The sequence below is a fragment of the Sapajus apella genome, unplaced genomic scaffold, assembly GCF_009761245.1.
Source record: "Sapajus apella isolate SASKATOON/1434 unplaced genomic scaffold, GSC_monkey_1.0 scaffold28, whole genome shotgun sequence".
In the NCBI taxonomy this organism is placed as follows: Eukaryota; Metazoa; Chordata; class Mammalia; order Primates; family Cebidae; genus Sapajus; species Sapajus apella.
Genome location: NW_022436968.1, coordinates 21,728,443 through 21,753,446, shown reverse-complemented (window position 1 = coordinate 21,753,446; position 25,004 = coordinate 21,728,443). Strand labels below are relative to the sequence as shown.

The 25,004-nt window shown below is 41.6% G+C and overlaps 1 protein-coding gene and 1 long non-coding RNA gene across 6 annotated transcripts in view; one reads left to right on the top strand and one right to left on the bottom strand.

The window, feature by feature from the left end:
* RAPGEF4 (Rap guanine nucleotide exchange factor 4) overlaps positions 1-25,004 on the top strand; it is a 322,973-nt gene that overhangs the window by 242,040 nt on the left and 55,929 nt on the right. For all 5 annotated transcript variants that reach the window (XM_032292934.1, XM_032292936.1, XM_032292937.1 and 2 more), the window contains 6 exons: positions 11,916-12,000; positions 13,866-13,926; positions 16,609-16,685; positions 17,112-17,258; positions 19,494-19,609; positions 24,745-24,833. In XM_032292934.1, the coding sequence (XP_032148825.1) occupies positions 11,916-12,000; positions 13,866-13,926; positions 16,609-16,685; positions 17,112-17,258; positions 19,494-19,609; positions 24,745-24,833 (575 nt within the window). The remainder of the gene's footprint in view (positions 1-11,915; positions 12,001-13,865; positions 13,927-16,608; positions 16,686-17,111; positions 17,259-19,493; positions 19,610-24,744; positions 24,834-25,004) is intronic.
* On the bottom strand, positions 6,299-23,253 carry LOC116561163. The gene is made up of 3 exons (XR_004273320.1): positions 23,172-23,253; positions 17,796-17,806; positions 6,299-6,308 (listed from the first exon to the last, which is right to left on the bottom strand). It is a non-coding gene; the product is annotated as an uncharacterized LOC116561163 (long non-coding RNA).

Sequence of the window (25,004 nt, the reverse complement as noted above, 5' to 3'; positions counted from 1 at the left end):
GGGTATTGTTTATCCCTTAATTGGCTGTCCTAATGCAAGGCTGTCCAGCAGAGGCTGGGTGGAGACCACCCTACTGCTATTCCATTCCACCCACTTGCTCTAGAGGGTACATGAGAGGCTGTGTATTTTGTCTTAATTAGCTGCGCCTGTTTTAATAGGATCTTTATTTGTCTAAACTGTTTTCCAGGGTCTGGAATTTGAAATCCTAGTAATTATAGGGGGATTTGTTTCCTCAGGGGATTCTAGATTAGCAAGTCTAAAATTGGTGGTGGTTAGGGATGTGTCAAGAGAATGTCCACAGTTACCAAGTTTATCTCATATGCTAATCAGATGAGAAGAAAGGCTGGACTGTAAGGTCCTAGGCTTATGAAGTAAGGCAGTCACGTGAATCCTTCCTTCGCTGCATGGCGACCTTCGCCTTGGCCTTTACTGGAGAGATTCTGGTGTCGCAAGTGAAAACTTGTAGAATTTACCTAAATGATTCCATTATGTGGGTCATTTCTTTGCCTTTCCCTGTAAAAACAATTTATTCTTTTTTTTTTTTTTTTTTTCTTGAGACAGAGTCTTGCTCTGTCACCAGACTGTAGTGCAGTGGCACAATCTCGGCTCACTGCAACCTCCGCCTCCCGGATTCAAGCCATTCTCCTACCTCGGCCTCCTGAGTAGCTGGGACTACAGGCACACTAATTTTTGTAATTTAGTAGAGACAGGGTTTCGCCATGTTGTCCAGGATGGTCTCAATCTCTTGACCTCGTGATCCGCCTGCCTCGGGCTCCCAAAGTGCTGGAATTACAGGCATGAACCACTGCGCCTGGCCCAATTTATTCTTACTTCTTATATCCACATGACCAAGAAACCAACCACTGGATTGCTACCTTTATGATTCAGATTCAGGAGAGGGGAGCATGAACTTAGCTGCTCATCTACAGTTTAGGGTTTATGATGAGGTTGCCTCAAGGTTTTAATGACTTTTTATTGTTAAAGTCAATCTCTTAATTGGAGAAAATTTGGAAACTACTGACAAGAGTTAAAAAAGAAGAAATAACACCTGCAATCACATGTCTCAGTTAATTACTGTTAACATTTTGGTGCCTATCCTTCTGGTTATTTTTTAAATCCTAACTTTTTACATATCATAGCATTCTCTCTTAAAGTTAACTATTTTTTTTTTTTTTTGAGACGGAGTTTCACTCATGTTACCCAGGCTGGAGTGCAATGGCGCGATCTCGGCTCACCGCAACCTCTGCCTCCTGGGTTCAAGCAATTCTCCTGCCTCAGCCTCCTGAGTAGCTGGGATTACAGGCACGCACCACCATGCCCAGCTAATTTTTTGTATTTTTAGTAGATACGGGGTTTCACCATGTTGTCCAGGATGGTCTCGATCTCTTGACCTCGTGATCCACCCGCCTCGGCCTCCCAAAGTGCTAGGATTACAGGCTTGAGCCACCACGCCCGGCCTGAGTTAACTATTCTTTAAGGATTGAACTTTTAAATAGATGCAGAGTAGTTTATTCTCTGAAAGTTCTTTAATGCATTCAGTTTGTGATCATTGGATATTTAGGTTGTTTCTTAAGCCCTTTCTATTTTTCTTTTCTTTCTTTCTTTCTCTCTCTCTCTCTCTTTCTTTCTTTCTTTCTCTCTTTCTTTTTTTTTTTTTTTTTCTGAGACAAGGTCTCACTCTGTCATCCAGGCTGGAGTGCAATGGTGTGATCTCAGTTCACTTCAATTTCCACCTCCTGAGCTCAAATGGTCCTTCCCCGCTTGGCCTCCCAAGTAGCTGGGACTACAGGCGTGCACCACCATGCTTGGCTAATTTCTTAGTTTTTTGTAGAGACAAGGTCTCACTATGTTGCCTAGGCTGGTATTCAATTCCTGAGCTCAAGCAATCCTCCCCCCTCAGCCTCCCAAAGTGCTGGGATTATAGGCATGAACCACTGGACCCAGCACCTTTCTTCTTAAAACCAGCAAAAAAATAATGTTTTCATACTCTTCTTCCCAGAACAAAGAAAGGGCTCCTAGCCGGACAGGGGCACAGGTGGGGCAGAAAGATGCTGGGGAAGTTCCGCAGGGAACTGTGAACTGTTTCACACTGAGGGAGTGACTGGCTGGAGAGTTAGGCTGAGGTCAGTGAGGGCATCTGCCATGCCCTCTGTATACCTTGGATATTATTTTATAGCCATTTGGGGCACCACTGAAGAGTTTTAGAGGGAGGTGTGGTATGATCAGATTCACAGTACGTTGGTTTCTCTGCTGTCGCCAGAGAGTAGATTGGAGGGGCCAGCTAAAGACAGAAAGCCGGATACTGAGTTTTAGGAGATGATATTTGTTATAGTTTGAAGTGACAGCCTTTGAGATACATGTGTTTGACCAAGAGTCTTCTAAACAAAGTGAAAATACTACTGGGCGCAACAGCCCTGGGTTCTATTCTTGCCAGCTTACCATTACATCATCTAACATCTTCAGGTTACAAATCTCTTAAGGCATAAAAGGAATTCAATAATACCTCCTTGCCCTCTCCTTACTTCACAATAGATTGGAAATGAAAACATAAGTGCCAACTGAATTTAAGTATAGCCACCATTTATTGAGCATATATGTGCTAGACACTGTGCAAAACAGTTAATTGAATTCCTTTAACAAAACTCTGAGGTAGCTGCTTAATATTACTCCCATTTTATGGACTAGGAAACAGAGGCTTAGGCTGAGTCACTTGCCTATGGTTATGCTTGACTCTTGAGCCTGTGCCCTACCACCTGCCACAGTTCAAAGGGGCCTCACAATGGACTCATGGGCTTAAGCTTTGAACATTGGTAAGGAAAGGTGTCATGGAAATCCAATTTAAAATCATTCTTACAAGGCCAGGTACAGTGGCTCACACCTATAATACTAACACTTCGGGAGGCCGAGGCATCCAGATCACTTGAAGCCAGGAGTTTGAGACCAGCCTGGACAACATGGTGAAACCTCATCTCTACAAAGAATACAAAAATTAGCCAGGTGTAATGGTGCATGCCTGTAATCCCAGCTCTCGGGAGGCTGAGGTGGGAGAATCACCTGAGCCTGGGAAGTGGAGGCTTCAGTGAGCCATGATCTTGTCACTGCACTCCAGCCTGGGCAACAGAGAGAGACTGTCTCAAAAAGATAAAGTAATTATTACAAACTAATCTAATTTCATTAAATTTTTACCATATAGACCAGAATGGAGTGCACCATCTACTGTGGAAAACGTCCTCTAGCACGGGAGGTTCCCAGGCATGCTACTAATCCATAATGGGTTAAGATGATGATGAAGATTATTTTTTCCTGGGAGAGTTATATGCCTTTGGAACCTATAATTCTTTTATTTTTATCTTATATTCTGAGTTTTACTATGTATTGCCAGGAGCAGAATCCAACGGGCCATATGTGTCTAAAGTTTTAAAATCCATTGTCAAACTGATAGCACAGAAATGAAGTGCTTTATAGTTTTAATTGCCATATGATTAGGGTTGCCAGGTTAAATACAGGATGCCCAGTTAAACTGGAATTTCAGATGAATAATAATGTTCTGATATAAGTATATTTCATGCAATATTTTTGTTTGCCAAATCTGGTAACCAACTTATAATTAATCTGCCTCTCTTCACAGCTTCCTTGAAAAATTGCTGGAAAATTTAGTCCAAAGATCATGTAAAAACTACTGGAAACCCACAGCCCTGGGAAGAGTCAACTTACTCCACAGCAACCCTCTAGCCAGAACCACAAACCAAACTTAATCACTAGTATTTGAATACCACTATATAGTTTATATAGCGATCTCACATCCGTCCCCTCTTTGAGCCACTAAAAAGCTCTGTGAACTAAGCATGGCTGATGATAATCCACTGTGTCCTGACAAAGAAATTGAGCTTAGTCAATGCCAAATGCCTTTCTTAACATCACACAACCATATATATGGCTGAACCAGGAACTGATCCAAATCTTACTCCAAGTTCAATTTTATTTCTTCTTTTTTTCTTTCATGGATAATATTTTTTTCTCTCAACTAGGTTGCTTCAAGTGTGTCCTTAGTAGGGAATCTACTGAACAAGCAGGGAAATAACCACAAAATATGAATAATCTATGTCCCTAATTAATTAAGAATTGACATTTTGCAAGGAAAAAGTAATAATGCATTCATATAGGACCTTCTCAAAAAACATTTGCATTTTCCATCTCACATGTGTTTTTCATCCTCAAAGGCAACCAGTTATACTATCTGACTCCATCCAAATTTATTTGTTCTTCTCAACTTGCTGCTTAGGTGTTTTAAAGAAAAATATTGGTACTTGTGTCTTTTAAAAGGTTGAATGTTAAACTCCTTGAGTGTTCTTGTAGTAAACACTTTTGCTGGAAGAATGTTGGGCACATTCAGTTTCCAAACATGATGAAAACACATTGTCCTAAAAACACTTAGTACTCAGAAGCCATGATTTACGGAACCCTTATCCCATGTCCTGACTGGGATGACTTCATTTCTCACAATTATTCATGAAGCTTTTGCCCTTTATTGCAGTTGTGGACTGTGTTCATTTCTAACTTCACAAAGCAGGAAAAGATCGCTGCGTACATAAGATCTGCTATTAGAACTAGAAAATGAACTTAAAATGTCCTTTTGGGGGTTAAAGATAAGGTGAGGGGGTGGTGGCATGGCAGGAAGCTGAGCGGTCAGAGCTGGGTAGGACACTTTAAATGTGCAATCACCAGGTCCCTGGGATGTCTCTGACACTTAAGAAGCAGGGGTCCTGAGAGGTGAAGCAAAGATAAAACATGCTTTGCTGGTTTTGCTAGACAAGGGAGTGCAAAACCGCACTAAACTTTCCTTTAAGGCAAGTGGAAGAGTGAGACTTAAGATCTTTGAACAGTGTTGGAAAATGGTCCAAGTTTGGGAAAGGACTTAAAAGTCAGAGAATCAGGTGGATCGTGATGAAGCGTTACATCAAAAATAAAGCAGCCCCCCATCTCACACACGAAAAAGAGCATTTTTTTAAAACCCCGAAGCTTCACTATGGCTTGTATAGGTATTTATAATGTTGACTTCTCTGGGTGTTTTCCCCTTGTACCAAGGTCTGCTGGGCAACAGGTCTAGAGGACTGCGTTATTTGCTTTTTCACCTGCATATTTTACCATGGCCATGCCAATGTGCTGCTTGGTGGCTGGATGAATACTCATTTTATCCACTTTCCAATAACTGAGGAGCTCTGTCTCTGACCTTGATAAATTCCTTGATAAAACTGTATTTACCAGCAGCTTCCAATATCACCTGAGCCCTCCCATCCTTTAATGTATAAACTGCTTCCCTATCCATCCCCATTTATTATCTTGTCTGTAACTAGACATTGCTGCCAGAATGCAACCCCTGCAGAAACTAGGCCTTTCCACAGCGGGATCCGACAAATCCACATCAATGTGGCACCACGCAGATTTGTAAAGAAGCAGGGATGCCTAATATCTCTCCCTGTGACATCTGGAGAAGGACAAGTAAAGACCAGGTACATTCACCGGCTGCCACTCAGAGCAGTCAGAGAGTCAATTCACTTCCCCAGCCTTGTAGGTTACTCTTATGAAGGAGCATGGGAGTTCTCTCCTCCTGCTCGGGCACAGCGTTCCCTTTACTCTTGAAAGCCAAATTGCCTTCAGTCCTTGGGACCCTTTCATTTACTGTTTGAACAGTCTGGGGGCTGATTTGCAGGATCTCTTCTCCATTTTTTTTTCCCTATCACCCCCGTAAAGACCAAAGCAGGAAAGGTGCTTAATGCCACTGTTTGCCAAGAGAAACCCACTTTTAAAATGTGACTTTGTTCAGGGATTGTGGTGGGGAGCGCTCAGTTTTAGATGTGATCGGGTGCTCTTTGAGGGGTGGGGGTGGATCAGGGGAGAACCTTTGTCTGATGTGAGAGTAGAGAGGTGAGCCTTTTCTGAGACACTAGATGGCACAGCAGCTCTGAGCTGGCGGCCTCTGAAAGGCTGGGCTGTTTCTGTAACTGCTGCCAGGAACGCTGAGACCCCCTGGGGTGGGAGAGGGCTCCAGTTTGATGCACTTTGGTGTGCACAGGTTGACCAGACTGACTTTTGCTCCACCTGGCCTCCTCCCTGGGTCTCATCTCAACTTTCAATCCTAATGACATGTTGAGATTCCCGAGGGACAGTGTCCTGGCTCACAGCAAACGTCTCACGAGTGCTTTTGTTGCTTTGCCAGCTGTGAATATCCTCATTTTTAAAAGTAAGTCTTTTCACACCTGGCAGCCCTGACTTCTCTCACCTCATTAAAACATGGGCTGTAAACAGGACTGAAAAGTTCTTTGCTGCCTGCGTGGACTGCCAAATGATAGTCACTTGCCCTGTGATTATTGTGACCACCTCAGACCACAGGGTTGGGATTTTGTTCTTGTCGTGTTTCTCTTTTTTTTTTTCAGCTTGAGTGTGTTGTTTAGGATTCAGAAACGCAACCGTTTTTAGGCTTCATTCCCTTTAGTCTTGAATAGCTGCTGTGGATCTCTCTGAGGAATCCAGGGAGTCCCCGTGGAAGCCTCTCTTTCTCTGTGTGGGTTATTGATGAATGAAAGACCAGGAGGTAGGGCAGGCTGCCCACGTGGGCTTCTGTGCAGACATGGTGGTCGCACCCCCTACAGAGCTTCCCTTGGAAGTGGTGGGGGCTGGCCCTGCAAGGATGCAGGTTTCCTGGCAGGCTTTGCTTTGGGAAAGATACCTGGGGAGGAGACAGGCTCGTGCCATCCCCTTTCCTCTCACTAGTTGCCAAAATAGAAAGGATTTCCTGGGAACAGAGCCCTTCCCTGCTCTTCTTGGGAGAACTGCCTCCTTTTCCTCCTGTGTCTCCTGGAAGAGCCTGGGGTTTTTACATCCTCTCTTCTGCTTCTCCCAGGCTCCAGTGTTCACCCTGAGTCCTCCTGGGGCATCTGTCTTAGAGAGCAGGTCTCAAGGTCTTGCCTGGCAGTAACTCTGCCCCATTCACCACTGAGTGTGACAGGGGTAGGAGAGGAGGGGCCTGACCAAGTGGTGGGCCTTTTCATCAACCCGTCTGACCTCACCCTCCTGCCCTCTGGGCTGACTGATTCAGTACTGTCTTATCAGTGATGCCTTGTTATTCCTGTGATGGTTTTCTTCCCAAGGGTTGAGCCGGCTGCTTCCGGTCTTGTTTCTCAGACATTCTTTTGTCACCTGCTTTCTATTATCCAGGAATTCCTAAAACTGTCTGGTCTGCTGATAATTCGTTGTTTGTAGTGGTAGTGTTGCTCATTTGTTTTCCAATGACATTTTAGATGTCAAAATATCTTTTCTGCCAAACCTTTAGCATGGCAGACAAAAATCTGGCTAAAATTAAGAAATTAGCAAGGTGCTGCTTTTTGGTCTTGCATGAACTTCCGTTCAGACCCCCGCTGGTGTTGACATAGGTAGACCGAGTACCTTTAGCTGGTTTAAGATGGGAATCTTTCACAACCAAATGAGTAAACCTATAATCCTAAGAGAAATGACCTTTTCTATCCTTTCACAGAATTGAGAGTAAGAGGCGAGGGCCATCGTTTTCACATCTCCTCCCTTTATTAATAATTAACTATTTGCCATGAAACAAATGTGTCCTGTACCAAAAGTGAGCTGTGCCATGGATGCCTTGCCTTACTTAACCCCAGTGGGAAAGACAACAGAGCATAAGGACGCAGCTCCCTCAGGCTGCAGAAGCACTGCTCCATAGCACCACTGCCATCTCCCTTGGGCAGACCCTAAATTCAGTATGAATTGTGAGAACTCGTGTGTTCACTTATCCGATGAGCCTTATTAAACACCCACTCTGATAACAATACCACCCTACATTTGTACTATATTTTCAGTATATACAAAGCTTCATGTATATGGCCTGATTTGACCTTTATAACAAATCCCTTGTATTAGTCCCATTTTACAGATGCAGAAACAAGCCATTAGATCAGTTGGGCAACTAGGAAGTTCATGACTTAGATCTCTGATTCAGTTTCTGCTTCCAATCCAGTGCCTTTGCACTACCAGATACTGCTTCTCTTGAGAAGAACAGTCTAGAGTTATGGATATTTGAGTAAATAACGTTCGTGACAGTATGTTGTAATTACCATACCAGTAGGACCATGTGCCATGGAGGAATAAATGTTAGAGAGCGGGCCTAGTGTGGTGGCTGATGCCTGCAATCCCAGCACTTTGGGAGACCAAGGTGGATGGATCACCTGAGGTCAGGAATTCGAGACCAGCCTGGCCACCATGGTGAAACCCCGTCTCTACCAAAAAATACAAAAATTAGCCAGATGTGGTGGCATGTGCCTGTAATCCCAGCTATTCAGGAGACTGAGTCAGGAGAATGGCTTGAACCCAGGAGGCAGAGTTTGCAGTGAGCCAAGATTGCACCACTGCACTCCGGCCTGGGGAAAGAAGGTTAGAGAACCAGTTTCACTTAGGAAAGATGCCATTGAGCTGGGCTTGAGGCAGAAGCAAAAGTATTTTAAGCAAAGAGAGGAGCATGCAAAAAGTCTTGCAGGTATGAAAAGCTTAGCATGTTCAAGGAATAGAGAGGTGCCTGGGATAGCTGGAGAGAGTGTAGCTATCAGGGAAGATGTGAAGAGGGGAGATAGGTAAGTCTGGAGAAGGAAGTCAAGATCTTTTTTCCACGAGCCTGTGTGATGAAGAGGGAGCACTTCCAGATAGATTAAACTGGTGGTCCTTGTGAGTTATCTAGGAAGAGATGGCCAGGAAGCCCTTGGAACTCAGAAAAGAGGGCTATTTGGAGAACAAGGTTTAGGTCTCATCATTATCTAGATGGAAGTTGAAGGTTTTTCCCAGGGAGAGAAGGTAGAACAAAGCCTTGGGGGCCAAACACAATAATACAAGGGGTGGACAAAAGAATAACAAACAAAAAAAAGACATTGAGAAGAAATGTTCAGTAACGCAGGAAGGGGGCCAAGGGGGAGGAGCATGGGGAGAGGAGAGAGCTTCAGGCGTGCTCAGTGGTGGAGGGCAGTGGTTAAACTGAGCATGGTTCAAACGGAGCTGGAATTCTGCCTTCTTTACCTCTCTCCTTCTATACTTCATGCAGATTCTAATACTAGCTTTCACAGCTCGAAGTTTAGCCTTGAACCGCAATGTCAGATGTTTAGTATATGGTATTGAGGGTCTGACAGTTCTTCATCCTGTTTCAAATCTCAGCTGCAATATTATTAATATGTTGAGACTTGTAGACCCAAATGGCAGTATTACATATATGTGTGTAGAGGCAGGGTCTTACTACGTTGCCCAGGCTGGTCTCAAACTGACCTGAAGTGATCCCCCAAAGCGCTGGGACTACAGGTGTGTTCCAGCATACCCAGGGAGGACAGCATTTTTAAAAAAGAAATCCATAAAATTTGAGTAATACAGATCTCATGTTTATATTACATAAACATTCATCCTAACCTCATAGAGATCTGCTCTCAGAATTACAACTTTGAATATGTCAAGATTTTAGAGCAGAATTCTAAGCCTTTCTTTTCCCAGCTGAGATTTTCTCCTCTCACCATAACAGCCCACTCCACGGAGGTGCGAATGAGACTTGGTGACCGCTTTCTTGTTTAGCCAGCCTTCTGGGAGAGTTCTGTGTTATTTGCTGCTGATGTCAAGTAGCAAGAACAGCAGGGCTGCTTCTTGTCTGAAGATCCATAATCCTATTATGCCTACCTTGAGACTTTCACATTAGCTGCCTCTGTAGTAGTGGATAGATGAAGGTGACTTGATTGACTTTTAAATCCCCAAGGGTCCCAGTTTCAAAATCCCCATGTCCAAGTCAAGTAGTAGATTAGGCTGCTGGCTGAGAAGGCCTCTGGCTGAGAAGGCCTGGCTCCTTTGGAGCCCCTGTGGCCACTGCTTCAGCACCTTTATAGGTCCCATACTTTGTGGGTTCTACCATAAGCACGAGATTGGTGTGCAGTTGTGTCTCTCAGTGGTGACCCTTAGCAGGAGGTGGACCTGACTAGCATCTCCCAGGTCATGGATTTAGTATCTGTTTTTATACAGTCAGGATTAGGAAGATAGCCCCTGTTGATTCCATAAGGGAACATTATAATATTCTTTTGTTCACGTTAAAGCTGTCCTTGGGAAGGCACTGTACAAAGTATGCAGTTTTCTTCCTCCACTTGGACCCCACTGAATCTGTCGTCTTCCCCATATTAGAATATGGTTGCAAAATTATTTAATCCAATTAACTATTTTAGAATATTTATAATTCAGTTTTGATGACTAAGAGTACCTATCTAATAATAGACTAAGTTTCAGATGTACTCTCTTAGACCAAATGTCATACTTCATTTGTAAGTTTGTTTAACTGCTTCTGCAAGGGTCTGAGTTTTGAATATCCCTTTGCTGGGTTTTTTTTCACTTGCACAGATAAATATGTAGACACCTTTACAGTTGCTCCTTCTATTAGCTCTCACATCTCTCTCGGAAACATATTGTTTTCATATGAGACTAAGACTTTGATGTCACATGGCTGGGGAGTAGTTGCACTGATTTTAAACTTGATTTTCAGACCCTAAATCCAATGCTGTGTTCAGTACAACAATATGTCTCAAATTTATCTGACCAAGGAACACTTTATAAATGATAATGTCATGATGTTACATCATCAGTAGTAGTTCATTAAGGGTTTAATATTTAATTAGTAGTAATTACAATAATATTGAATAATATCATAAATTGTTAAAATTTTAGGACAAAATGCACCAAATAGACCGATGATTATGTAACAGGTAACAGTCATAACTGCAGCAATTAGCTGAGAGTAAATGCTGCCTATCCATCAATGTATAGATTGTTTCTCAGTTGGCTTCCGAGAACTCTCTGAGTAACCCATTAGTTTGTTTTCAAGTTTCAAAAGCATATTAGTTAGGATTCTTTATTTTGCAGGGAGCAACAAAAAATTCGAGTTACTGACCAGTTGCATCCCCTACCATTAATATAATAAAACACTATGAATGATTTCAAAATAATTACAAATATGAAAAGTGATTAGGAATCTATTCAGTCTTCCAATGCCAAAAATGTCCACGGCACCCTCCTGCCCCACATGTCCTACACGCTAATAATTAAAGAAGAAGGAGCTGGTTTCAACTTTCGCAGGTTATATGCCAAGGTCCTTAAAGGCATGTTATTGGATTCTAGTTTCATAATAGATTTTAGAATAAAAAGGCTTCACATAAACTGATTAACATCTCATGGAGAGTGGTGGTCCTTGTAACGGAGTTTGGGATGTGGACACACACCTCCCTTCTTGCCTTCTCTTACCAATCCCAGATGCTACCGTTTGCCTTCTCTTCATCTCATGCCTTTGTCTCCCCAGGGCTAGAAAAGAAAATGTTGAGTCTGCATGTATCCTATATTTGAGTCCTCCAGAAAAAACATTATATAACCCCAAATAATAGTGACAGCGGCATTATTATTCTGCTAGTCTAAGATAGCACGCAAGATCTCAAGGAATTTAGAACAGTTGTCAAGTTGATTATACCACTTATTTCCAGTCATGTTAAAAGACACATTTTGCCTTTACTGATTAAGGTAGTAAAGAAAAGCAATTTTTTTAGATCAATCATCTGCAAAGTGAGAGATGAGTTAGCCAACTACCGTTTGAGTGGAGGCGCTCTTGCCTCTGAGGTCAGAAGAGAAGGGATCCTGTGCACTTTGACTTTCTCCCATATCCTTTCATCAAGGAGCACATTTATTTCAAAAATCCCCTTAGGGATTATACTGGTGCAACCTTTCCCTCCGCCAATGTCTTTTTATGCAGAAGAAATCCCTCAGCATGTTACTGACACCTGGATCCGTTTCCATGTTTGAAACCCTAGTGGTGCCCTTTTTCCGTATTTCCTTTTTCCTTTGTTTCTTTGTAGACCTGGCCAGAGGACTGTGGACGACCTAGAGATAATCTATGAAGAGCTCCTTCATATTAAAGCCTTATCCCATCTTTCTACCACAGTAAGTTGTCTCTTAGTTTAGCATGGTTAGAAGACTTTGAGATAAATGCACTGTTAGGACAGAGGGGAGTATGATGATGAGGTGGGGGGAAAGAATGCCTGGTTTTCACCTCATAAATCACCTCTGCTCTCTTACGAGATGCTGAGGAAGTTATACCTAAGAACAATCACTGAAAGGGAATCAAGTGTTATCACATTATTGGTAGTTGCCCATGTGCCCTAAACCCCAGAGCAGCCTGGTGTGAGTAGGGTTGGAACATGTGCTTCCTATCTCTGAATGTGAATTTTGGAGCCTGCACACTCCGATAAGAGAGCCAGGCCTGGGAGGGAGTCGGAATCCTGCCATGACATGTAGCCAGAGGGTGGAAAAGGGAAATCTGGATGACCTGTCTTGGCTCATGGGGCCGACTCCACCAGGGTTTGCTGCTTTCTTGAGAATGGAAGCAGAAAGTTCAAGAGAGCATCAGCTTAGATATATTGATCACAATAACACTAACTGCTAGTAAAAGATGACGCAGTGACTGTATCTGATTCTGAACTTTTACCTTATTGGAGTATTTAGGAGACAGAAATTTTGCCTCTGAATAGAGATAGGAAGACCTCCTCCCATAACTGTATGATTTGTAGGCAACACACACGTCCTACACACTAATAAGTCAAGAAGAAGAAGGAAGTGGTTTCAACTTTCACAGAGAATATACTGAGGTCCCTAAGAAAGATCTCGATGCCTCGTTTGTTTTCATTCCTAGCTCACAGAAAGTGATGTTCTGCTACCTCACAGTATCAGTACCTGCTGGTCCCTGCTGTTGGAGATAAGCTGAGCTCTCTGTTGAGGGCAGTGAGGCATTTGCCCAGCTCCAAGCAGGAAGGCTTCAAGTCCCCTCTCCCCTACAACAACTGGAGACAAGCCTTATTCACATGTCTCCCACCTCTGGCACCACTGAGGGTCTGGAAAGTTGCTCACCTACATGGACTACCCAGGGCAGTGGTCCAGCCCTGCCTCCCTCCTACCTGCCACTGCCCCTGCCATCCTTACTCTCTCCACAGGGCATAGGTGTAGTGCCTGGGAGCCTCACCTGGGAAGACTTCGTATTTATAGGGCAGACAGCCCAGGCTTCATGACCTCATGATGTAGAGAGAAGTAAGGAAGGACTCCTTTCCCCACCTGTGCTTCAGGAACCCAGCATGCCCCTGATCTGACTGCCCTGGTGGTCTTGGTAGAGTTAAGAGGATTGTGGGTAGTCTTATCTTCTACCTCAAACCCCAGGTACCCAGGCATAGAAAAATCTCAAGTTACTGTGTTCTTAGAAAGACAGAGCCATGATTTGGGACCATAATTTGGAATTTTTTAAAAAAATTGAATTTTAGCTATCTCAGAATAATTTGGAGTTTTAACTAAGAATATAAATATGTTCACTCATTTAGACTTCATTAGTCAACTTCAAGACGTTGAATTTTTCAACTTGTTTGCCATGATGCATTATATGTGTTGGAAGGAAGAGCCACTAGTAGTGACAGAATCATATGATATACATGGTCTCCCCTTCTCACCAATAGCAAAAGACAGGCAGACAAGTCGGCTAGTTAATGCAGGTGGGGCCATGTTTTAAACAGTCTCTAAGGAGGTTGTCTGGTATGAATTAGCTATAAGCTATTCTATAAAAATAGCTACAAGCTTTAAAAACCTAGCAGCGAATTGAGTGAAAGTGATTTTAGGTGAGAGCAGCAGCAGCAGCAAGCAACGTGAGAGATGACTGCGTGGGAAACCCCGGGACAGTTTGCATTGTGCCCCCAGAAAGAGCACAACTGTTTTCCACCCTGACCTCCAAACATGGCCTTTGCACATTTCTTCTCTTTTTCTTCTAGGTGAAACGAGAGTTAGCAGGTGTTCTCATTTTTGAGTCTCATGCCAAAGGAGGAACCGTGTGTAAGTGAAAGCTGTACTGGAAGCTTCCACCTGGCCAGCACCCTTGCAAGCACATGCCACAGAAGCCAGGCTGTTATCCCTCCGCTTCTTGGCACCGGGACTGATTTGGTGACTTGGCAGGGTGTCCTGTGGCACTTCTGTTTTTCTGGACCTGTGATTATTTCCAGCACATGTCAATTACTCTGAAGTATCGTGGTTTTCTACTACGAGAAACTATAGTGGGTCCCAGCCTGAGTCTCACTCACTCCCTCCCCTCCTGACTCACCACAGTGTCTAAAGAGGGTGGGATGAAGTCGCTGCTTTTCAGGAAGGACCTGAGGCAGTACCTTTCCCAGCGACCTCATTCAGTTTATAGCTTTAGAAGAACTCATCTATCTCTTGAGGTTGCTAGTTAGAATGACGTTCAAACCATCCTACTTTCTTTTTCTTCTCTCACTTCCACTGTAGGCTCCAAGCTGGAGAGAATTTCTTTGCTTCAAACACATATCCAGTGTTAATATATCGTATCTCACCAAAATCCAAGGTGTAGTTTAGTTCTGTGATTATATTTGGAAGCAAGGAAAGGAAATTTGATGTGAATAGATGTGAACAATATTTTGTAAACTGGCATTTCTTACTACCTCTACAAAAATCTGGCTTGAAAAAACAGGGTTAGTGGTCTACTAAGGTCAGGAAATGCAGTCACAGGACAGCAGCAAGCTAATGTGTTCTCAGAAGTTCTCCATTGAGGAGAAAGGTTCACCGTGTTTAAACTGATACTTCCTGAGCCTAATGGCACATAGAACACTTTTTACATGGACACGTGTTAACTCTTTAGAGACGCAGTTTGCAAAATCTTGCTCTTTCTTCAGACTGTGTTGTATGAGTCAAATAAGCAGGAAACATGAACTATAAAAGTGTTTTTTTTTTACTTTCAGTCATCAACTGTGATATTTATGACATTGATATCTATTTTGGTAAGAATGTAACTTCTTCAAATGTTAAAGTCTCACTTTCATATTTTTTTCTTAATGTTTGCTAATGACTTATTCTTTTTTATTCTTTTATTTTCATTCAAACTTGCTAATTGTTTTCATTTTTATAAAATAGTTAAATATTTTAAACAGAAAAATACAGAATATTACAAATACCTTCTTAATCTTTGTCAGATACTAACATTATGCCATATTTTTTCATATATATATATATATATATATATAATTTTTTTTTTACTCTTTCACCCAGGCTGGAGTGCAGTGGCACAATCTCAGCTCACTAACACCTCTGCCTTTCAGGTTTAAGCAATTATCCTACCTCAGCCTCCTAAGTAACTGGGATTACAAGCTTGTGCCACCATGCCCAACTAATTTTTATTTTTATTTTTGTATTTTAGTAGAGACAGGGTTTCCCCTTGTTGGCCAGGCTGGTCTCAAAGTCCTGAGTTCAAGTGATCCATTCGCCGTGACCCCCCAAACTGCTGGGATTACATGTGTGAGCCACTATACCTGGCCTTTTCTCATATTTTCTAAAGAAATAAATTATACACACTGGATGCAGTGGCTCATGCCTGTAATCCCAATACTTTATGCAGCCAAGGTAGGTGGATTGCTTGAGCCCAGGAGTTTGACACCAGCCTGGAAAACATGGCGAAATTCTGTCCATAAAAATTAGCAAGGCTGTGTGGTACATGCCTATAGTCCCAGCTGCTCTGGAGGCTGAGGTGTAAGGATCTCTTAAGCCCAGGAGGTCAAGGCTGCAGTGAGCCATGATCACACCACTGTACTCCATCCTGGGTGACAGAGGGAGACTCTGCCTCAAAAAATGAATAAATGAATTATACAATTACACTTGAAGACCGTTTGTAGCCTCCACTATCCCACTCTCATCTTTCCTAGCCCAAGGTACCTCCTACCCTGAATGTAGTGGTTATCATTCCAACCCATTAAAAAAAAACAGTCAGTCCTCTACATCTGTGTGTTCCACATTTATGGATTCAACTCGTGGAAGATCAAAAATATTCCAAAAAAGAAAATGGATGGTTGTGTCTCTACTGAACGTGTACAGACTTTTTTCTTGTTATTATTCCCTAAAAAATACAGTGTAACAGCTAATTACACAGCATTCACATTGTCTTAGGCATTATAAGTAATCTAGAAATGATCTAGAAATGAGTTAAAATATACAAGAGGCTGTGCATAGATTATATGCAGATATACCACTTTATGTCATGGACTTGAGCATCTGTGGATTTTGGTGTCCTTGGAAGGTCCTGGCACCAATTCCCCATGGATACCAAGGGATAAGTGTGCGTAGGTATGTAAATAATATGTAGTGCTGATTTGCATGTTTTCAAATGTGACATTGCTTGTCAGATTACTTTTTAGAACCATTTTTCTATGGTATAAGTTTTAATGAATTGTGGGAGAAATGTGTATGACTTTAAGAAATGGATTGCTGATAAACTGGTATCTACTAAAAACCTATCTTTTAGGGCATAGCAAGGAACACAGTGTTTCTTTTTCTTTCATGTTCTATAGAAAAGGAGCTAATATGCCACCTGAACAAGTTAGTATTTGCCAGTGATGTTTCTCGTATTTTACATATGCGTTATTCTGGGGACTTAAAGTGACGATTTGATAAGCTGTAATTTATATTGATGTGCTGCTATTCTTATCGTAAGTCTTTTCATCTTTTTGTGTCTAGTGTTTAACCAGGGAGAAGAAGGTACCTCCTGGTACATTATTCTAAAAGGATCAGTGAATGTAGTCATTTATGGCAAGGTATATATATCTTTTTCTTTTTGAAACTTTATTATGCTCCATTTATTAGTGTGTTTCTAAGTATTAGCAATGTAGTGCCACCATTAAATTTGCAACAACATTGTTCCTAGATGTGGAAAAGACATTATTGCATCTTTAATCATAAATTATCTCAGTTATTACACATAAAGTAGTATTGTACTTTCTGGGATTGTCTCCTTATGGATTATAGTGTGTACATTTAAGCCACAGACTATATTACTCAATGAAAGAAAAGCGAACATCATAATTTAATTCATTAATTTAGTGAATTAATCCCCTTTGGCATTCCTAGGTACAGCCCATTTATTGACAGTGTTTTAGGGGCTGGGGGTCTTGTGGCAGGAGGCGGTGGGTGTTGGCTCTGTTTCAGGCATCCCCTTCATCTGCATGTTCTACTCTATCCAGGGTGTGGTCTGCACCCTGCATGAAGGAGATGACTTCGGCAAGTTAGCGCTAGTGAATGATGCCCCGAGAGCTGCCTCTATCGTCTTGCGAGAAGATAATTGCCATTTCTTAAGAGTAGACAAGGAGGATTTCAACCGGATCCTGAGGGTGAGTTCAAAGCAAATTGTGGCTGAGAGACATCCCATTTTTCCTTTGAATAAGCAAAGCTTTGAACATAGTCTTCATTGAGTAGTCCTGTGATGAATAATTGCTCTAGGCACAAAGAGCCTTTGTTACGAACCTGGTTATAGTTAATATGTTGGCAGGCATCCTGAGATCCAAAGGTGATATTCCTTTGGATCTCAGTAAAGCTGCAAACGTAGCATGCTGTGCTGAACCCTGTCCCTCTACACATGCCTGCACTGGTCCGTGAGAATTGACAACAAATAGGAATTGCCTTGGCAAAATGTCAGCCTGAGAAGTTTCTCTCTGACACCCTGGGCATCCTTGTTTGTGTCCTTCCCATCCCACTCCCCAACACAGTGGCAGCCCCTTCTGTCCCATGTCTTTCTCTTTTCTAGACCTTCCTAGTTTCTACCTCCTTCTCCTCCCAAATCTGAGCCTGTCTCGTATCATCACACATTCTTTAATTTGTTGAGTAATTACATTTTACTGGGAATTAACATCCATCATGGTTACTCCAACCGAGCTTTTTCCTTTTCAAGAGCTTTATCTCAAATTGTTACAAACTAAAGGAATTTCTGACATTGGCAGGTAGGTGAATATCCAGGGTGGTGGAGGGAACTGTGCAATTTCACTTAAAAGTTAACTCTGTAGATGGGCCTACTCTAAGCTTATTAAGGAATTTGTGAGAGTAGATGATGTTTAAAAGAAATGGTCTCTGGTATTTCCCCAGCATGTGGTCCCTTGTCCCTGGAAAGGATGACCCAGCTTCGGCTGGTAGAGGACTGATCATGGACTTTTAGGGACGATGATGCTGTCCCACCACCCATGGCTTCTCAGGTGGCCTGTGGTCCTTCCCACCCTAGCCTGAGTTCACTGGGGAGGCCGTTCTCTCTAGGATCACACTGCCCTCTTTCTCTCACTGCTGACTCACAGAGTAGGCTCCTTTCTGTCACTCTTGCAGCCGTAGCATCTCTATCCGTTCCTTAAGTTCTAAATGTAGCTTTTGTGCTTTGGGGATATTCCCATTACTTAATGATCATTTACAACATCATGCTTCGGTCCTTGCTTCTGGACATCAATCCCTACATGACCTTAAGCATTTACCTTTGTTGGCAAAATTTCTGACAACGACGATTGTCTTAGGAATGCATGATCTTAATGATTAAAAAAAAAAAAAGGTTAAAATGTATAACTTTGAATGATATAAAAAATACCAGATGGAATTTGAGTTGGTTCTTATCTGATCTCTTTTTAAATGGGGGCCAAATATTGAGGGAAAGCATGTTAAAATGTTTAAATTAACTATTTACAATGATATTGAAATTTAAAGGTAAACTTTACTATTTCAAGTTTACACACAAGGAGTTTACACTCAGCCAAAACATTCTTTGAAAGAATCAGATTAGAACCATTATCATTGATGTAATTTATAAAATCACTTAAAATAGGCCAGGCACGGTGGCTCACACTTGTAATCCCAGCACTTTGGGAAGCTGAGGTGGGTGGATCACCTGAGGTCAGGAGTTCAAGACCAACCTAGCCAACATTGTAAAAACCCATCTCTACAAGAAATACAAAAATTAGCCAGGCATGGTGGCGCTTGCTGGTAATCCCAGCTACTTGGGAGGCTGAGGCGGGAAAATCACTTGAACTCAGAAGGCGGAGGTTGCAGTGCGCCAAGACTGCGCCACTGCACTCCAGCCTGGGCAACAAAGTGAGACTTCATCTCAAAAAATATCTTTAAATAACTGAAAAGAATTTTTAACACATTTCAAACTGATTTTTTTTTTTAAAAAACAGTCTTTTGATTAGAGAGAAGAGGTGCCCCACTCCTAAGGAAACTAAATACACTTAGAAGAAAAAGGACATTGCTGAAGCTGCTTGCTGTTTACCACATATTTTTATAAATAATAAATGCCTTTGCTCCCACCTTCCTGCTCTGCTTCCTTCTCTCAAAGGTTTCTCAGAGCATTATCACACTATGCTTTAATCTGCTGTTTTTCTGAAGCTGGGGTAAAAGCAGTTTTAAAAACGCATGCCTCAAACCTCATCTGGTCCTCTCTCTGACCGTTCCAGCCCTTGACTTTGAAAATGACTTCATTTGTAGACACAACAATTAGCATGACAAGCACTAAATGAGTTTCTGAAGCATTTGAAATTTTTTTCATTGTCTGAGTAAACGGCAGCATCTGTATGTGGTGTAATTTGTATTTGCAGGACGTGGAGGCGAATACAGTCAGACTTAAAGAACATGACCAAGATGTCTTGGTGCTGGAGAAGGTCCCAGCAGGGAACAGAGCTTCTAATCAAGGAAACTCACAGCCTCAGCAAAAGTATGTTTGCATCCAACACTGTAATTGCCAGACTATGATTAACCTTTTCACATGGTATCATCATTGCTACAATAGCATGTTCTCCTTTTTTGTAGAAGATGGCAGTGTATGTGACTTTTTTCCTCTCTATTGACTAATCACACATCTTGTGGAGGATAATGTATCCATTTCTGGCACAGCATTGAGCTTGGTGCTGCCTAGAGTAATTCTGGAGAGAATATTCCTTTACTATAAAAGCCACTCTTTGTATACAGTGTTCAACTGTAATAGCTGTGGAACAGAAGGCGTGTGAGAGAACAATGGGAATAGCAATGCCAGGCAGCTCAAAGGATACGAAGGCCCCTGGGTGATGAGAACTTTTGGGATTTGAATTTCGTATGCAGGATTTCGCGTGAAGTGTTTTCCTCTTGTTATCAGAATGAGCATCTTTGATGGAAACCCAGACTTCAAATATAAAACAGTCTATTAATTGCAACCCAGACACATCCATTTAGCCTCATTCATACTAATTCCTGCTAATGTCAAAAGGGCATTAGCTTCACATTTTTCAGATGTCCTGTTTAACTTGAGTCTTTTTCAGCATATCCATGTTCAGTTCCAGCTTTTGCTGTAACTTACTATATAAGACTTCATCAAATGTACCAACATTTAATGGTAAGACAGAATAGAAAATGTGGCTCTAAGAAATCACAGAAAATTGCAGAATCTAGTTTTTAAAATGGAGATTGTTTCAGTCTTAGTGTAATCAAAACACCAATTCTGTAGTTAAAGAAGTGTCACCCAATAATATTTTGAAGGAGAATACAACTCAAGTAATTTCCTTTGTTTGCCAATTAAGTGGGGTGTTCCCTTTATCAAGACACTCACCATAAATGATTAATTTTAATTGTTTAGACTAAAAGCCTGAGGCTCAGACATTTTCATTTGGGTGAATCAATGTATTTGCAAAGAGGGCAGGAGAAATATAATATTATTAAATAGCCATAGTATATTTTGCAGATTTTATAGAATTCTTATCACATTACAACACCTTTTAAAATATGGAGAAATTCAGGCTCAGAGCAACAAGCTACTTGCCCAAGGTCTCAAAGCTTGTAATGGCAAAGCTTGGATTCAAGTCCAGCTTGACCAGTTTTTACATGCCTATCCCCCTTCCACCTGCCAGCTTACTATAGCAAAATATAGTAGGTAAAACTACATATGCAACACTGTTCAGTACATATTGCAAACCACCCCACATCAAAAGAGCCAAGTCAAAAAGACTATGTAAAAAACTACCTTTTACTTACAAAACTATAAAATTACCATAGAAATTTTCTTATAATTTATTGTTTACTACTGTCTGTTCTTGAAAATGTTCTTGCTCAAATGTTTTTACCAGTTGCCCTTCCACCCCACTAAGGAGGATGAGAATGAAAACATTTTTTTAATGTGAAGGTTGCTGCTTCTAGTGATTTTCTTTGGTTATCTTAAATAACTAGTGTTTTATCTGCATTTTAAACTAATGCTTCAGATGTCCCAGGAAACTGTGCTTACTGAAAAGGCAAGCCTTGGGAATTCTCCTTAACCTAGAAACATCTGATCAAGAGGTTCCCTGGGGTCCCCTTGCTTCACTTCTTCATGTCATTGGGGAATGATCAAAAGCATTTGCTTGTTACAATGACTTTCATTCGGGGTGTTCTCCAAATATAGGTTTCTTATGAAATCAAACTTTAGGCCTGCTCTGATTTTCCATTATATCTCCTTATTTGTGTCCTGTATTCCAATCCAAATTTCTTCTGTAATTCAAAAACTTATGCATGTTCACAGTGAGCCATTTGAGAAATATCAATGAGTACAAATTAATGCACCACACAAGATCATCTCATTGAAGAATGAAAAGCTGCTCTCTCAAGGGGTCGTTTTCCATGCTGAACCTTCCCAAATGAGACCGGAGCTGAAGGGGAGGGGACATGTAAATAAATCTGGGGCTGATATTCCGGATTTCAATAATGTGGCATCGACCATGTCTGTAGCTGGACTTAAAATTTAGGAAGCTCTAGGGCCTCTCCTCAGAAATCATCCTTTTTGAGTTCAAAGATGGTCACCATGTTGGTACTGCCTGTTATTTTTCTGATTCACTTTTTCCCTGAGAAATCCAGAATCGTTTATATGTACATTTTTAACTTTCAAAACCTCCTAACTCTACCTAAGCATCTCAACTCTGAGTATGATATTAAAGAGGTCAATAATAAGACAACATTTGACATGAAGGATAAATGCCATGGAGCGCGCAGTCATCTACTGTTTCAGATGCCTTTCTGCTCTGTGGTTATGTGGGTTTAGTAAGAAATAATTTGAAATGCATTTTCCTGTTTTAGTTACTGTGTTGCTTTCATCTTAGACTGTTTTCTCATTTCTCAAGTCCATCCTGTATGCCGGAAGATAGTCTCTTTCAGGTCCCCTTCCCCACACCCCTTTATATTCTAGGAGCAGATTGTAGTGTCCTCATTTGCAGAAAAATATTTTATGTCAGAGGTTTAAAACCTCATAGCTTATACAATGTAACCAATTGGAGTTTGCTTTTAACTTGGACTAGAGCTGCTCTTTCATGAAATAAACTGAAAAGAGCCATGTTTTGTGGTCTTCAAGTGGTCCTGACCTCATTTTAAACAGAGGTCAAGCCGTAGGTGCCTGGCAGTGGACAGGGGGAACTGAAGGCATCACGTGATGATTCAGCCAAACCCAGAACCCCGAGAGCCCAGAGGACTATGTCTGGCTGGAAGCTCTTGACCCCTGTCTCTTGGAGTTCCCTGCCCTAAGGGAATGTCAGCACCTAACAGCCTTCTATGGAGCTATGAAGAGAGGTTCCAGTAAGGCAGTCATGGCAACTACACCACGAAAGGCAGTCTTTGGTAGCAAAAGAAAGATCCTGGGGGTCTCCAATTGGGCAAGAGGGCAGACCTTAGAGAGGCCACTTTCTCTCTAGAGAGATGATCAGGCACCTGGCTTTCAACAAAGATCTCTATTACTTTGGCCAGCGAGGATGCCCTAGCTAAAGGATGTCCAAACAAAGAATACCAGGTTGTGAGGCCAATCTTCTAGTAGAATTAAACTTTTGACAAGGGGACACATTTTACGAACTGACGTATGAGTCATGTGGCTAGCTATAGAGCTTGCGACTTCCCAGCAGCCTCTTCCCGGTGCCCTGCAAACTAACGGACTGGTTTTCCCCCATTCAGTTTTCATGTTATGCAATGTATGCATACTCCTCCTGAAATAAAACTTGTTTTCAGAAACAAAAGAACAAGCCCTCTTTAGAGAAAGGTTGTTAATCACATGGAGAATTTCCTGTTCTGGAAGAAGCACCAGGTAGCTAGACCTGGTCTCCCTCTGGAGCATCTTGCTCTACAAGCAGAAAAGTGCCATGAAACTCATGCTTGTTCTCTGAAGCCAGACACACCTGGCTCTTGTCAGAGATCTCCCACTTACCAACTCTGTGACCCAAGGCATGATGCCTCCCCCTCCTGAGCGGTCTCTGCATCTGCAGAATGAAGATAATATTTAACTAGCAGGAGTAAACAGTGCCCACCTAGCTGTCTAGGGCATAGTAAACATTCGACAGATGTTGCTCTCTCTAACCCTGTTTCCTGATTAATGTGGCCAACACTGCTCCTCTTCCAGCTCATCTGGTGAGTGCTATTAAAGAATCATATATTTCAGGAATTACTGAATGAATTGAACAATATTCTCCATTTCAATATTGAAAGTCTTTCGTATATATGCCATCTTCTTTCCTCAAATGTTCATTGCCCACAAGAGGAAAAACCACTGTCTTCTACCTTATCTATTTTGAGAAAGGGGTCAGACTTTTGAGATGAAAGTAGACTATTTTTTTTTTGCCATTCCCCTTCTCTCCTCCTCTAGGCTCCAAAGCCAGGTTTCCTCAAAGATTTAAGTGTTTAGCGTCCTTTTAGTCCTGTGCACACACTCACAGGACAGTCTTAGATAGCAGCTGCCTTCAGATAGACTGCATCGGCTACCCATTCAATACCAGGGGCGCTTCCGTCACCATTTTCACGTGCACGTATGTTAAAATGTCTGCTTATCACTCCATCACACCGTGGGTTAAGACCCTGAGATTTAATAATATATTAGAGTTATTCTTGGGATCTCAACACACCTCGAAGGTCTCAAACAGGCAAGGAAACCAGAGCTAAATTCCATCACTGCTTTCTGAACATTAGGCAATTTTATTTTCATTGTGGTTTTACTTGCCTATTATTTTTAAGTGAAATTTCAAGCAGAAAAGCAAAGCCTGAGCTTTGGAAGAGAAGCACCCAGATCATCTGAATGTATTTTGTCTATAGCACCCACTTAGTAGTGTTTTGTCGCCGTCCTAAGTATGATTTTGAAACAGCTCACACGCAACTTAAAAAATAAATCCTCCCGTGTTAATTGAAGAACACCATGGAAGGATCTTCTGAAATAATGTCTAATACAACTTCCAATTGTTTATATCAGACATTGAAATAAATTATAAGGATTTTCTACTGCTAATTTATTTCCCATTTATGATGCTATTGGGGTTTGTTTGTTTGCTCATCAGTGTTTGGGATTTTGTTTGCTTTCTCTCATTTTATTATTAGCTGAATTTCCAAAGCACATACCAGTGTACAGTTGGGAAAGACAGAGCATTGCAGAAATAGGCAGGGGAATCCAGTGTGGGGCAGAAGTTTTGCTACAAGTAACCCATATATGGGTAACCTAGCTTACTGTCATTTCCCTCACCAGCTCCCACTGCCTGACCTGAACTGCCCTGGTTTTACATGTTCCCTTTTATTTCCCTTTTGAAGAAGACTGAAGTTTCTCAGTTCCCAGCCTACTAGAGCTGCTCTTCAAGAAGTTTACCTCATTTCCATGTACGGAAAAAAGAACAGTGTTTGTAGTAACAACTTCACTGTGTGGATTTTTTTGTTGTTGTTTTGTTTTTGTCTTCTTGTGTGACTTTGACAAGGTGCGTGGTCTGCCCTACCATGAAAAGTATGTGGGTCCCTGGGATCTCAAAAAAAAAAAAAAGACTTAGATAAGAAAAAGGTTTTTTTAATGATTTGCCCACTTTTGAAAAACTAATGGCATTTTTGTTTCTTATCCAGGTATACTGTGATGTCAGGAACACCTGAAAAAATTTTAGAGCATTTTCTAGAAACAATACGCCTTGAGGCAAGCTTAAATGAAGCAACAGGTATATACACAGAACAGTTTGCATGCCCATTAAATCAATGCATAACATTGTTTAAAAGTCCTGAGCTCATTCGCAGTGTGAATGAAAGCAGTTTTGGAAGAAGATTCTGTGTCTTTTCCTGACCCATGGTCCTAGAAATTTGATTTGAGGTTACATATTGGCTCTTGGAAG